The sequence below is a fragment of the Salmo salar genome, chromosome 03 (genome assembly GCF_965601325.2).
Source record: "Salmo salar chromosome 03, fSalSal1, whole genome shotgun sequence".
Classification (NCBI taxonomy): Eukaryota; Metazoa; Chordata; class Actinopteri; order Salmoniformes; family Salmonidae; genus Salmo; species Salmo salar.
The window spans coordinates 104870001-104884699 of record NC_138293.1 but is presented as its reverse complement, the minus strand read 5'-3'; the positions used below and the strand labels follow the sequence as shown (position 1 = coordinate 104884699).

General features: G+C 51.7%; 1 protein-coding gene across 1 annotated transcript in view; it reads left to right on the top strand.

Annotated features, from left to right (window-relative positions):
- The first annotated feature begins 400 nt into the window (after positions 1-400).
- LOC106568433 (TNF receptor-associated factor 7) overlaps positions 401-14699 on the top strand; it is a 36620-nt gene continuing 22321 nt past the window's right edge. The window contains 10 exon segments of the mRNA XM_082973150.1: positions 401-441; positions 1361-1424; positions 1427-1480; positions 6797-6913; positions 7751-7842; positions 8149-8183; positions 8674-8817; positions 8867-8957; positions 12530-12664; positions 13940-14035. Of these exon segments, the coding sequence (XP_082829276.1) occupies positions 401-441; positions 1361-1424; positions 1427-1480; positions 6797-6913; positions 7751-7842; positions 8149-8183; positions 8674-8817; positions 8867-8957; positions 12530-12664; positions 13940-14035 (869 nt within the window).

The window sequence follows — 14699 nt, the reverse complement described above, 5'->3', positions numbered from 1 at the left end:
ATACCTCTGTCACTCAGGGGAGAAAACCTCTGTTAGGGATACCTCTGTCACTCAGGGAGAGAAAACCTCTGTTAGGGATACCTCTGTCACTCAGGGAGAAAACCTCTGTTAGGGATACCTCTGTCACTCAGGGGGAGAAAACCTCTGTTAGGGATACCTCTGTCACTCAGGGGGAGAAAACCTCTGTTAGGGATACCTCTGTCACTCAGGGGGAGAAAACCTCTGTTAGGGATACCTCTGTCACTCAGGGGGAGAAAACCTCTGTTAGGGATACCTCTGTCACTCAGGGGGAGAAAACCTCTGTTAGGGATACCTCTGTCACTCAGGGGGAGAAAACCTCTGTTAGGGATACCTCTGTCACTCAGGGGGAGAAAACCTCTGTCACTCAGGATAAGGAATCATGTCAGCTGATATCCGTTCTATCTGCAACATCCTGGAAGTGTAACCTCACTGACTACGCTCTAGGTGTGTCAGACATAGAAATATATAATCTAGATTCTATGGTGTCAATTTAACCTCACTGACTAAGCCCTAGGTGTATCAGACATAGAAATATATACATCTAGATTCTATGGTGTCAATTTAACCTCACTGACTAAGCCCTAGGTCTATCAGACATAGGAATATATACATCTAGATTCTATGGTGTCAGCAATTTATTGTGGTAACTTCCTAGTGAGTACAAGGTAACTATATGGTAGGTAACTATATGGTAGGTAGCTATATGGTAGGTAGCTATATGGTAGGTAGCTATATGGTAGGGTAGCTATATGGTAGGTAGCTATATGGTAGGTAGCTAGCTATATGGTAGGTAGCTAGCTATATGGTAGGTAGGTAGCTAGCTATATGGTAGGGAGTAGCTAGCTATATGGTAGGGAGCTAGCTAGCTATATGGTAGGGAGCTAGCTAGCTATATGGTAGGGAGCTAGCTAGCTATATGGTAGGGAGCTAGCTAGCTATATGGTAGGGAGCTAGCTAGCTATATGGTAGGGAGCTAGCTAGCTATATGGTAGGGAGCTAGCTAGCTATATGGTAGGGAGCTAGCTAGCTATATGGTAGGGAGCTAGCTAGCTATATGGTAGGGCGCTACTCTATATGGGAGCTACTCTATTCTATATGGGAGCTAGCTACTCTATATGGTAGGTAGCTAGCTATATGGTAGCTATATGGTAGGTAGCTACTCTATATGGGGGCTACTCTGTTCTATATGGTTGGTAGCTACTCTATAGCTACTCTATATGCTAACTACATATTAACCCCAGACTCTCTGTCTCCACTCCGCTCTGTGTTCAGCTGAATTTAAGGTCACTATGGTACCTAAATAGGGTTAAACTACAAGATAACTAAGGGTAACCCCCAGACTCTCTCTCTCTCTCTCTGTTCCAGCGGAAGCTTCCAGTACCTACAAGCAGCACCGCCGTACCCCCCTCTTCCTCCAGCACCCCTCACATACTCGCCACGAGACGACGAGGATGGCATGGTACACACACACACACACACACACACACACACACACACACACACACACACACACACACACACACACACACACACTGATTTTTGTCATGATGTCTTTTTGTGTTCTGCAGAAATATATAATGTATAGTAAATGCGATTTTATTTTTATTTCAAGTGAAGTTTATTTGACTGGTACACAATACAATGAAATACTTTCGCTAGAAAACATTCTGTAATATGTTTTCCCCGGGAAAATCATCTGACGGCGTTGAGTTTTACCGCATCAGTCACTGACTCGTCTCCACGGCGACGTACACATCCCAACCGGATGAAACCGCCGCTTTCAAGGAGCGGGAAATATTAACCCCGGACGAAGGTATAACGTAAATCCTGCTACGACTTTCTGACGATAAAATAAAACGGGCAAAAACAGACGATGAAAAAAAAAAATAAGTAGAATCCTACTAAACACCGGTCTCCGACCACTCGTCGGATGTGGCGTGGCCCAACCGCGAGCTGCCCAGTGACGCCAGCCTATCAGACGAGCTAAATACCTTCTATGCTCACTCACGAGGAAAGCAACACTGAACCATGCATGAGCGCACCAACTGTTCCAGACGACCGTGTGAACACCCTCTCTGTAGCTGATGTGAGTAAGATCTTTAAATCGGTCGACGTTCACAAAGCCGCAGGGACAGACCGATTTAAAACAAAAAATAAAAATAAAAATAATAAAATAAAATAATTACAAAAAATATAATCATAATATTTATTTTTGATTTATTTCAAAAAAGACATAGGACTCGTATTCGGAGCATGCACTGACCGGCTGGTAAGTGTCTTCACTGACAGTTTCAACCTTTCCCTCGACTCCGTCTGTAATACCGACATCTTTCAAGCAGACCATCATAGTCCCTGTGCCCCCCCCCCCAAAAAAAATCCAAGTCGTAGACTGTTTTCTCTCTGCTACCGCACGGCAAGCGGTACCGTTTTCACCAAGTCCGGAACCAAACCGGACCGTGAACAGCTTCTACCCCCCCCAAGTCGTAGGACTGCTAAATTAAATAGTTAGTCCGGGTAGGTAGCAATTTGGTTAACTGTTTAACTGTCTGTATTGACTCTTTTTTTTTGCGCTACGTTTTTGACTCATCACAGACAGTAATGCTGCTGCTACCCCTTTACTATCTACCCCGATTACCTCGTACCCCTGCACATCGACTTGGTACTGGTACCCTGTGTATATAGCCTGGTACCCTGTGTATATAGCCTGGTACCCTGTGTATATAGCCTGGTTATCATTACTCAGTACTGGTACCCTGTGTATATAGCCTGGTTATCAGTAGTCAGTACTGGTACCCTGTGTATATAGCCTGGTACCCTGTGTATATAGCCTGGTACCCTGTGTATATAGCCTGGTACCCTGTGTATATAGCCTGGTTATCATTACTCAGTACTGGTACCCTGTGTATATAGCCTGGTACCCTGTGTATATAGCCTGGTTATCAGTAGTCAGTACTGGTACCCTGTGTATATAGCCTGGTTATCAGTACTGGTACCCTGTGTATATAGCCTGGTACCCTGTGTATATAGCCTGGTACCGTGTGTATATAGCCTGGTACCGTGTGTATATAGCCTGGTACCCTGTGTATATAGCCTGGTACCCTGTGTATATAGCCTGGTACCCTGTGTATATAGCCTGGTACCGTGTGTATATAGCCTGGTACCCTGTGTATATAGCCTGGTACCCTGTGTATATAGCCTGGTACCCTGTGTATATAGCCTGGTACCCTGTGTATATAGCCTGGTACCCTGTGTATATAGCCTGGTACCGTGTGTATATAGCCTGGTACCCTGTGTATATAGCCTGGTACCCTGTGTATATAGCCTGGTACCCTGTGTATATAGCCTGGTACCCTGTGTATATAGCCTGGTACCCTGTGTACATAGCCTGGTACCGCGTGTGTATATAGCCTGGTACCGTGTGTGTATATAGCCTGGTACCGTGTGTGTATATAGCCTGGTACCGTGTGTGTATATAGCCTGGTACCGTGTGTGTATATAGCCTGGTACCGTGGTGTGTATATAGCCTGGTACCGTGTGTGTGTATAGCCTGGTACCGTGTGTGTATATAGCCTGGTACCGTGTGTGTATATAGCCTGGTACCGTGTGTGTATATAGCCTGGTTATCAGTACTGGTACCTGTGTATATAGCCTGGTACCGTGTGTATATAGCCTGGTACCCTGTGTATATAGCCTGGTACCCTGTGTATATAGCCTGGTACCCTGTGTATATAGCCTGTGTTATCAGTACCTGGTACCCTGTGTATATAGCCTGGTACCGTGTGCATATAGCCTGGTACCGTGTGTATATAGCCTGGTACCCTGTGTATATAGCCTGGTACCCTGTGTATATAGCCTGGTACCCTGTGTATATAGCCTGGTACCGTGTGTATATAGCCTGGTACCGTGTGTGTGTATATAGCCTGGTACCGTGTGTGTGTATATAGCCTGGTACCGCGTGTGTGTATATAGCCTGGTACCGTGTGTGTATATAGCCTGGTACCGTGTGTGTATATAGCCTGGTACCGTGTGTGTATATAGCCTGGTACCGCGTGTGTATATAGCCTGGTACCGTGTGTGTATATAGCCTGGTACCGTGTGTGTATATAGCCTGGTACCGTGTGTGTATATAGCCTGGTACCGTGTGTATATAGCCTGGTTATCAGTACTGGTACCCTGTGTATATAGCCTGGTACCGTGTGTATATAGCCTGGTACCCTGTGTATATAGCCTGGTACCGTGTGTATATAGCCTGGTTATCAGTACTGGTACCCTGTGTATATAGCCTGGTACCGTGTGTATATAGCCTGGTACCGTGTGTATATAGCCTGGTACCCTGTGTATATAGCCTGGTACCGTGTGTATATAGCCTGGTACCGTGTGTATATAGCCTGGTACCCTGTGTGTATATAGCCTGGTACCGTGTGTATATAGCCTGGTACCCTGTGTATATAGCCTGGTACCCTGTGTATATAGCCTGGTACCCTGTGTGTATATAGCCTGGTACCCTGTGTATATAGCCTGGTACCCTGTGTATATAGCCTGGTACCCTGTGTGTATATAGCCTGGTACCCTGTGTGTATATAGCCTGGTACCCTGTGTGTATATAGCCTGGTACCCTGTGTGTATATAGCCTGGTACCCTGTGTGTATATAGCCTGGTACCCTGTGTGTATATAGCCTGGTACCCTGTGTGTATATAGCCTGGTACCCTGTGTGTATATAGCTTGGTACCCTGTGTGTATATAGCCTGGTACCCTGTGTGTATATAGCCTGGTACCCTGTGTGTATTGCCTGGTACCGTGTGTGTATATAGCCTGGTACCGTGTGTGTGTATATAGCCTGGTACCGTGTGTGTGTACATAGCCTGGTACCCTGTGTATATAGCCTGGTACCGTGTGTATATAGCCTGGTACCGCGTGTGTATATAGCCTGGTACCCTGTGTATATAAGCCTGGTTATCAGTACTGGTACCCTGTGTATATAGCCTGGTACCGTGTGTATATAGCCTGGTACCCTGTGTATATAGCCTGGTACCGTGTGTGTATATAGCCTGGTACCGTGTGTGTATATAGCCTGGTACCGTGTGTGTATATAGCCTGGTACCCTGTGTATATAGCCTGGTACCCTGTGTATATAGCCTGGTACCGTGTGTATATAGCCTGGTACCGTGTGTATATAGCCTGGTACCCTGTGTGTATATAGCCTGGTACCCTGTGTATATAGCCTGGTACCGCGTGTGTATATAGCCTGGTACCCTGTGTATATAGCCTGGTTATCAGTACTGGTACCCTGTGTATATAGCCTGGTACCCTGTGTATATAGCCTGGTACCCTGTGTATATAGCCTGGTACCGCGTGTGTATATAGCCTGGTACCGCGTGTGTATATAGCCTGGTACCGTGTGTGTATATAGCCTGGTACCGTGTGTGTATACAGCCTGGTACCCTGTGTATATAGCCTGGTACCCTGTGTATATAGCCTGTACCCGTGTATATAGCCTGGTACCTGTGTATATAGCCTGGTACCTGTGTATATAGCCTGGTACCCTGTGTGTATATAGCCTGGTACCGTGTGTGTATATAGCCTGGTACCGCGTGTGTATATAGCCTGGTACCCTGTGTGTATATAGCCTGGTACCCTGTGTGTATATAGCCTGGTACCCTGTGTGTATATAGCCTGGTACCCTGTGTGTATATAGCCTGGTACCCTGTGTGTATATAGCCTGGTACCCTGTGTGTATATAGCCTGGTACCCTGTGTGTATATAGCCTGGTACCCTGTGTGTATATAGCCTGGTACCCTGTGTGTATATAGCCTGGTACCCTGTGTGTATATAGCCTGGGTACCCTGTGTGTATATAGCCTGGTACCGTGTGTGTATATAGCCTGGTACCCTGTGTGTATATAGCCTGGTACCCTGTGTGTATATAGCCTGGTACCGCGTGTGTATATAGCCTGGTACCGCGTGTGTATATAGCCTGGTTATCCGTGCTGTGTATATCGCCTGTGTATATCAGTCCTGGTACCCTGTGTATATAGCCTGGTACCGTGTGTGTATATAGCCTGGTACCCTGTGTATATAGCCTGGTACCCTGTGTATATAGCCTGGTTATCAGTACTGGTACCCTGTGTATATAGCCTGGTACCCTGTGTGTATATAGCCTGGTACCCTGTGTGTATATAGCCTGGTACCCTGTGTGTATATAGCCTGGTACCCTGGGTGTATATAGCCTGGTACCGTGGGTGTATATAGCCTGGTACCCTGTGTGTATATAGCCTGGTACCCTGTGTGTATATAGCCTGGTACCCTGTGTGTATATAGCCTGGTACCCTGTGTGTATATAGCCTGGTACCCTGTGTATATAGCCTGGTAACCCTGTGTATATAGCCTGGTACCCTGTTCTATGTTTCCTTCTCTCTGTGTTTGTTAAACGGCCCTTAAACGTTTCTCTGTTAGTCCACCTGTTGTTTAACAAAGCATGTAATGAATAGATTTGATTTGCAGGTTCACTCTGGACAATGCAGCATAAGAGCTGGTGTAATATATCTTCAATTTTCTCTCTCTGTCTCCGCGCTCTCTCTGTCTCGCGCTCTCTCTGTCTCGCGCTCTCTCTGTCTCGCGCTCTCTCTGTCTCGCGCTCTCTCTGTCTCGCGCTCTCTCTGTCTCTCGCTCTCTCTCTCTCGCTCTCTCGCTCTCTCGCTCTCTCGCTCTCTCGCTCTCTCTCTCTCTCGCTCTCTCGCTCTCTCTCTCTCTCTCGCTCTGTCTCTCTCCCCCCCAGCTCCCCATCAGCACCCCGAGGCGTTCTGACTCTGCCATCTCGGTGCGTTCCCTCCTCTCTGAGTCCAACATGTCTCTCCGCTCAACCTTCTCTCTTCACGAGGACGACGACGACACGGTACGTGCTAAAGATGCTAACAATTCTTCAACATCAAATATGCTAACGTGACGCTATCGATGCCAGTGTTAACTGGATGCTATCGATGCTAACGTTACCCCAGTGCTATCGATGCTAACGTTACCCCAGTGCTATCGATGCTAACGTTACCCCAGTGCTATCGATGCTAACGTTACCCCAGTGCTATCGATGCTAACGGTACCCCAGTGCTATCGATGCTAACGATGCTGACGATACCCCAGTGCTAACGATACCCGCAGTGCTAACTATGCTAGTGTTACCTGAGTGCTAACTATGCTGTGTTACCTGAGTGCTAACTATGCTAGTGTTACCTGAGTGCTAACTATGCTAGTGTTACCTGAGTGCTAACTATGCTAGTGTTACCTGAGTGCTAACTATGCTAGTGTTACCTGAGTGCTAACTATGCTAGTGTTACCTGAGTGCTAACTATGCTAGTGTTACCTGAGTGCTAACTATGCTAGTGTTACCTGAGTGCTAACTATGCTAGTGTTACCTGAGTGCTAACTATGCTAGTGTTACCTGAGTGCTAACTATGCTAGTGTTACCTGAGTGCTAACTATGCTAGTGTTACCTGAGTGCTAACTATGCTAGTGTTTACCTGAGTGCTAACTATGCTAGTGTTACCTGAGTGCTAACTATGCTAGTGTTACCTGAGTGCTAACTATGCTAGTGTTACCTGAGTGCTAACTATGCTAGTGTTACCTGAGTGCTAAACTATGCTAGTGTTACCTGAGTGCTAACTATGCTAGTGTTACCTGAGTGCTAACTATGCTAGTGTTACCTGAATGCTAACTATGCTAGTGATGTTGTGTGTAGGAGCCCCTGGTGTTTGCAGAGCAGCCGTCAGTGAAGCTGTGTTGTCAACTCTGCTGCAGCGTCTTCAAAGATCCTGTCATCACCACCTGTGGGGGTGAGATAAACCATCCCCCAGCCTCTCCTCTCACCTCCTCACCCCTCCTCTCCTCTCACCTCCTCACCCCTCCTCTCCTCTCCCCTCCTCTCCTCACCCCTCCCCACCTCTCCTCTCCTCTCCCCTCCTCTCCTCACCCCTCCTCACCTCTCCTCTCCCCTCCCCTCCCCTCCTCACCCCTCCTCTCCTCCACCCCTCCTCTCCTCACCCCTCCTCTCCTCACCCCTGTTTGTCGTCCTCTCCTCACCCCTGTTTGTCCTCCTCACCCCTCTCCCTCATTGACCTCTGTCTGTCTCTCCCTCCAGCACACCTTCTGCAGACGATGTGCCTTGACCTCCGGTAGGAGACTTTACCTGCCTACACTGTTGGTTAATAGTTACCTTTATAGTTTACCTTCCCCTCTAGCCTCTCCACTGCTGGTTAATAGTTACCTTCATGCTGCCTCTATAGTTACCTCCACTAGTTGGCTTATATAGTTACCTTCTCCAGCTCTCCTCTCCACTGTAATGGTTAATAGTTACCTTTATAATTGCTTTTACATTTGTTTGTATCTCTCATAGTTACCTTTACAGTTACCTTCTCCCTCTCTCTTCTCCACTGTTCGTTAATACTACCCCATCCTTCATCTTCCCACAGCCACCATCTTATCTCCACCCTCTCTCTCCCTCTCCCTCTCTCCCCCCACCCTTGCTCCCTAGTTCCTCTCCACTCCTCTCTCCTCAACCCACCCATCTTTCGTTCGCCTGTTCTCTCTCCCTCCTCCTCCCCCCACCCTCATCTTTCTCCACCCTCTCTCTCCCTCTCTCCCTCTCCCTCTCTCCCCCTCCAGATAAATGTCCAGTGGACACGGCTAAGTTAACGGTGGTGGTGAACAACATAGCTGTAGCAGAACAGATAGGAGAGCTGTTTATCCACTGTAAATACGGCTGTCGGCTTCTCAACACCGCCAGCCCCGCTTCCCCTAACGGGGCCGGTGGAGGGGCTTCCCCTAACGGGGCTGGAGGAGGGCCTACCGCTAGTAGGGGCGAAGGGGACACCTAAGATGGGAGGACCTGGGAACTTTGAAGTGGATCCAATGGGGTGTCCTTTTACCATCAAGCTCACCACACGCAGGTACGGGCTGGAAATGTTACTTTGGGTTTAGCTATGGGGGGGGGTCTGACGAGGAGACGAGTCTATAGGGGGGGGGGGGGGGGTTTTGACGAGGAGACGAGTCTATAGGGGGGGGGGGGGTTTGACGAGGAGACGAGTCTATAGGGGGGGGTTGACGAGGAGACGAGTCTATGGGGGGGGGGGTTGACGAGGAGACGAGTCTATAGGGGGGGGGGGTTGACGAGGAGACGAGTCTATAGGGGGGGGGTTGACGAGGAGACGAGTCTATAGGGGGGGGTTGACGAGGAGACGAGTCTATAGGGGGGGGGTTGACGAGGAGACGAGTCTATAGGGGGGGGGGGTTGACGAGGAGACGAGTCTATAGGGGGGGGGGGGTCTGACGAGGAGACGAGTCTATAGGGGGGGGGGGTCTGACGAGGAGACGAGTCTATAGGGGGGGGGGGGTCTGACGAGGAGACGACTCTATAGGGGGGGGGGGGTCTGACGAGGAGACGACTCTATAGGGGGGGGGGGGTCTGACGAGGAGACGACTCTATAGGGGGGGGGGGGGGTTTGACGAGGAGACGAGTCTATGGGGGGGGGTCTGACGAGGAGACGAGTCTATGGGGGGGGTCTGACGAGGAGACGAGTCTATGGGGGGGGGTCTGACGAGGAGACGAGTCTATTAGGGGGGGGGTCTGACGAGGAGACGAGTCTATAGGGGGGGGGGGGTCTGACGAGGAGACGAGTCTATAGGGGGGGGGGGTCTGACGAGGAGACGAGTCTATAGGGGGGGGGGGTCTGACGAGGAGACGAGTCTATGGGGGGGGGGGGTCTGACGAGGAGACGAGTCTATAGGGGGGGGGGGGTCTGACGAGGAGACGAGTCTATAGGGGGGGGGGGGGGTCTGACGAGGGAGACGAGTCTATAGGGGGGGGGGGTCTGACGAGGAGACGAGTCTATAGGGGGGGGGGTTGACGAGGAGACGAGTCTATAGGGGGGGGGGTTGACGAGGAGACGAGTCTATAGGGGGGGGGGTTGACGAGGAGACGAGTCTATAGGGGGGGGGTTGACGAGGAGACGAGTCTATAGGGGGGGGGGTTGACGAGGAGACGAGTCTATAGGGGGGGGGGGTCTGACGAGGAGACGAGTCTATAGGGGGGGGAGTCTGACGAGGAGACGAGTCTATAGGGGGGGGGAGTCTGACGAGGAGACGAGTCTATAGGGGGGGGGGTCTGACGAGGAGACGAGTCTATAGGGGGGGGGGTCTGACGAGGAGACGAGTCTATAGGGGGGGGGGGTCTGACGAGGAGACGAGTCTATAGGGGGGGGGGGTCTGACGAGGAGACGAGTCTATAGGGGGGGGGGTCTGACGAGGAGACGAGTCTATAGGGGGGGGGGTCTGACGAGGAGACGAGTCTATAGGGGGGGGGGGGTCTGACGAGGAGACGAGTCTATAGGGGGGGGGGGTCTGACGAGGAGACGAGTCTATAGGGGGGGGGGGTCTGACGAGGAGACGAGTCTATAGGGGGGGGGGGTCTGACGAGGAGACGAGTCTATAGGGGGGGGGGGTCTGACGAGGAGACGAGTCTATAGGGGGGGGGGGTCTGACGAGGGAGACGAGTCTATAGGGGGGGGGGGTCTGACGAGGAGACGAGTCTATTAGGGGGGGGGGGGTCTGACGAGGAGACGAGTCTATTAGGGGGGGGGTCTGACGAGGAGACGAGTCTATAGGGGGGGGGGGGGTCTGACGAGGAGACGAGTCTATAGGGGGGGGGGGGGTCTGACGAGGAGACGAGTCTATAGGGGGGGGGGGGGTCTGACGAGGAGACGAGTCTATAGGGGGGGGGGGGGGTCTGACGAGGAGACGAGTCTATAGGGGGGGGGGGGGGTCTGACGAGGAGACGAGTCTATAGGGGGGGGGGGGGTTCTGACGAGGAGACGAGTCTATAGGGGGGGGGGTTGACGAGGAGACGAGTCTATAGGGGGGGGGGGTCTGACGAGGAGACGAGTCTATAGGGGGGGGGGGTCTGACGAGGAGACGAGTCTATAGGGGGGGGGGTCTGACGAGGAGACGAGTCTATAGGGGGGGGGGGTCTGACGAGGAGAAGAGTCTATAGGGGGGGGGGGTCTGACGAGGAGACGAGTCTATAGGGGGGGGGGGTCTGACGAGGAGACGAGTCTATAGGGGGGGGGGCTGACGAGGAGACGAGTCTATAGGGGGGGGGGCTGACGAGGAGACGAGTCTATAGGGGGGGGGCTGACGAGGAGACGAGTCTATAGGGGGGGGGGCTGACGAGGAGACGAGTCTATAGGGGGGGGGCTGACGAGGAGACGAGTCTATAGGGGGGGGGCTGACGAGGAGACGAGTCTATAGGGGGGGGGCTGACGAGGAGACGAGTCTATAGGGGGGGGGGCTGACGAGGAGACGAGTCTATAGGGGGGGGGGGTCTGACGAGGAGACGAGTCTATAGGGGGGGGGGCTGACGAGGAGACGAGTCTATGGGGTTGGGGGTCTGACGAGGAGACGAGTCTATGGGGGGGGGGTCTGACGAGGAGACGAGTCTATGGGGGGGGGGTCTGACGAGGAGACGAGTCTATGGGGGGGGGGGGTCTGACGAGGAGACGAGTCTATGGGGGGGGGGGTCTGACGAGGAGACGAGTCTATGGGGGGGGGTCTGACGAGGAGACGAGTCTATGGGGGGGGGTCTGACGAGGAGACGAGTCTATGGGGGGGGGGTCTGACGAGGAGACGAGTCTATGGGGGGGGGGTCTGACGAGGAGACGAGTCTATGGGGGGGGGGTCTGACGAGGAGACGAGTCTATGGGGGGGGGGTCTGACGAGGAGACGAGTCTATGGGGGGGGGGGTCTGACGAGGAGACGAGTCTATGGGGGGGGGGTCTGACGAGGAGACGAGTCTATGGGGGGGGGGGTCTGACGAGGAGACGAGTCTATGGGGGGGGGGGTCTGACGAGGAGACGAGTCTATGGGGGGGGGTGTCGGACGAGGTTACGAGTCTAATGGGGGGGGGGTGTCGGACGAGGTTACGAGTCTATGGGGGGGGGGGTCTGACGAGGAGACGAGTCTATTGGGGGGGGGGGTCTGACGAGGAGACGAGTCTATTGGGGGGGGGGTCTGACGACGAGACGAGTCTATATGGGGGGGGGTCTGACGAGGAGACGAGTCTATGGGGGGGGGGTCTGACGAGGAGACGAGTCTATGGGGGGGGGGTCTGACGAGGAGACGAGTCTATGGGGGGGGGGTTCTGACGAGGAGACGAGTCTATGGGGGGGGGGTCTGACGAGGAGACGAGTCTATGGGGGGGGGGGTCTGACGAGGAGACGAGTCTATGGGGGGGGGGGGGCTTGACGAGGAGACGAGTCTATGGGGGGGGGGTCTGACGAGGAGACGAGTCTATGGGGGGGGGGTCTGACGAGGAGACGAGTCTATAGGGGGGGGGGGGGGTCTGACGAGGAGACGAGTCTATGGGGGGGGGGTCTGACGAGGTGACGAGTCTATAGGGGGGGGGGTCTGACGAGGAGACGAGTCTATGGGGGGGGGGTGTGACCTGATGTTGACCTCTGACCTGTAGGGAGCACGAGGTGAGCTGTGACTACCGTCCGGTTCGCTGTCCCAACAACCCCTCCTGTCCTCCTCTGCTCACCATGAACCTGGAGGGACACCTGAAGGAATGCGAACACATCAAGTGTCCTCACTCCAAATACGGGTAGGTCGCACACACACCCCCCAGGGTTTCCGTTAGCAACAGTATTGAGTCAGTCACGTTCTCCTCTCTGGTGTCTCAGTTCTTCCTCCATCAGAAAGTTTTCACACCCCTTGACTTGTTCCACATTTTGTTGTGTTACAGCTGGGAATTCAAAATAAATATATATTTGTCTCACCTATATACACGATACCCCGTAATGACGTCACGATACCCCGTAATGACGTCACGATACCCCCCGTAATGACGTCACGATACCCCCCCGTAATGACGTCACGATACCCCCGCGTAATGACGTCACGATACCCCCGCGTATGACGTCACGATACCCCCGCGTAATGACGTCACGATACCCCCCCGTAGTGACGTCACGATACCCCCCGTAGTGACGTCACGATACCCCCGTAATGACGTCACGATACCCCCATAACATATTTTTAGACATTTTTCACATTCATTGAAAATGAAATACAGAAATATCTAATTTACTTAAATATTCACCCCCGCTGAGTCAATACATGTTAGAATCACCTTTGGCAGCGATTACAGCTGTGAGTCTTTCTGGGTAAATCTCTAAAGAGCTTTCCACACCTGGATTGTACAATATTTGTACATTCTATATATTTTTTGCATGTTTATATTCTGTACAGGCTTCCTTCTTTTCACCTCTGTCATGTAGGTTAGTATTGTGGAGTAACTCCAATGTTGTTGATCCATCCGCAGTTCTCTCATATCACAGCCATTAAACTCTGTAACTGTTTTAAAAAGTCACCATTGGCCTCGTGGTGAAATCCCTGAGCGGTTTCCTTCCTCTCCGGCAACTGAGTTAGGCAGGACGCCTGTATCTTTGTAGTGACTGGGTGAAGTGATACACCATCCAAAGTGTAATTAATAACTTCACCAAGCTCAAAGGGATATTCAATGTCTGCTTTTAAAAAAAAACATTTTACCCATCTACCAATAGGTGCCCTTCTTTGCGATGCATTGGAAAACCTCCCTGGTCTTTGTGGTTGAATCTGTGTTTAAAATTCACAGCTCGACTGAGGGACCTTACAATTATCTGTATGTCTGGGGTACAGAGACGAGGTAGACTCTGTGGAGGGGCATCTGTCTAACCCCCCTCTCTCTCTCTCTCTCCCCCTCTCCCCCCCCCCCCCCCCTCCCCTGTAGCTGTGTGTTTATAGGTAACCAGGATACATATGCCACCCATCTGGACCCCCTGTCTAACCCCTCTCTCTCTCCCCCTCTCTCTCCCCCTCTCTCTCTCCCTCCCTGTAGCTGTGTGTTTATAGGTAACCAGGATACATATGCCACCCATCTGGACCTGTGTAAGTTTGAAGGACTGAAGGAGTTCCTCCAACAGACAGATGACAGGTACGTTCCTCTCTGTCTCTCTGTCTCGCTCTGTCTCTCTCTCTGTGTCTCTCTGTCTCTCTCTCTCTGTCTCTCTCTGTCTCTCTCTGTCTCTCTGTCTCTCTGTCTCTCTCTGTCTCTCTCTCTCTCTCTCTCTCTCTCTCTCTCTCTCTCTCTCTGTCTCTCTCTGTCTCTCTGTCTCTCTCTGTGTCTCTCTCTCTGTCTCTCTCTCTCTCTCGCTCTGTCTTTTACATTTACATTTTAGTCATTTAGCAGACGCTCTTATCCAGAGCGACTTACAGTAGTGAATGCATACATTTTTTATATTTTATTTAAAAAAAATTGTACTGGCCCCCCGTGGGAATCGAACCCACAACTCTCTCTCTGATAGGTTCCATGAGATGCAGGTGACCCCTCCCTCTCTCTCTGATAGGTTCATGACCCCTCCCTCTCTCTCTGATAGGTTCATGATGCCTCTCTCTCTCTCTCTCTCTGATAGGTTCATGATGCCTCTCTCTCTCTCTCTCTGATAGGTTCACGATGCCTCTCTCTCTCTCTCTCTGATAGGTTCATGATGCCTCTCTCTCTCTCTCTCTCTCTCTCTCTCTCTGACAGGTTCATGATGCCTCTCTCTCTCTCTCTCTGATAGGTTCATGATGCCTCTCTCTCTCTCTCTGATAGGTTC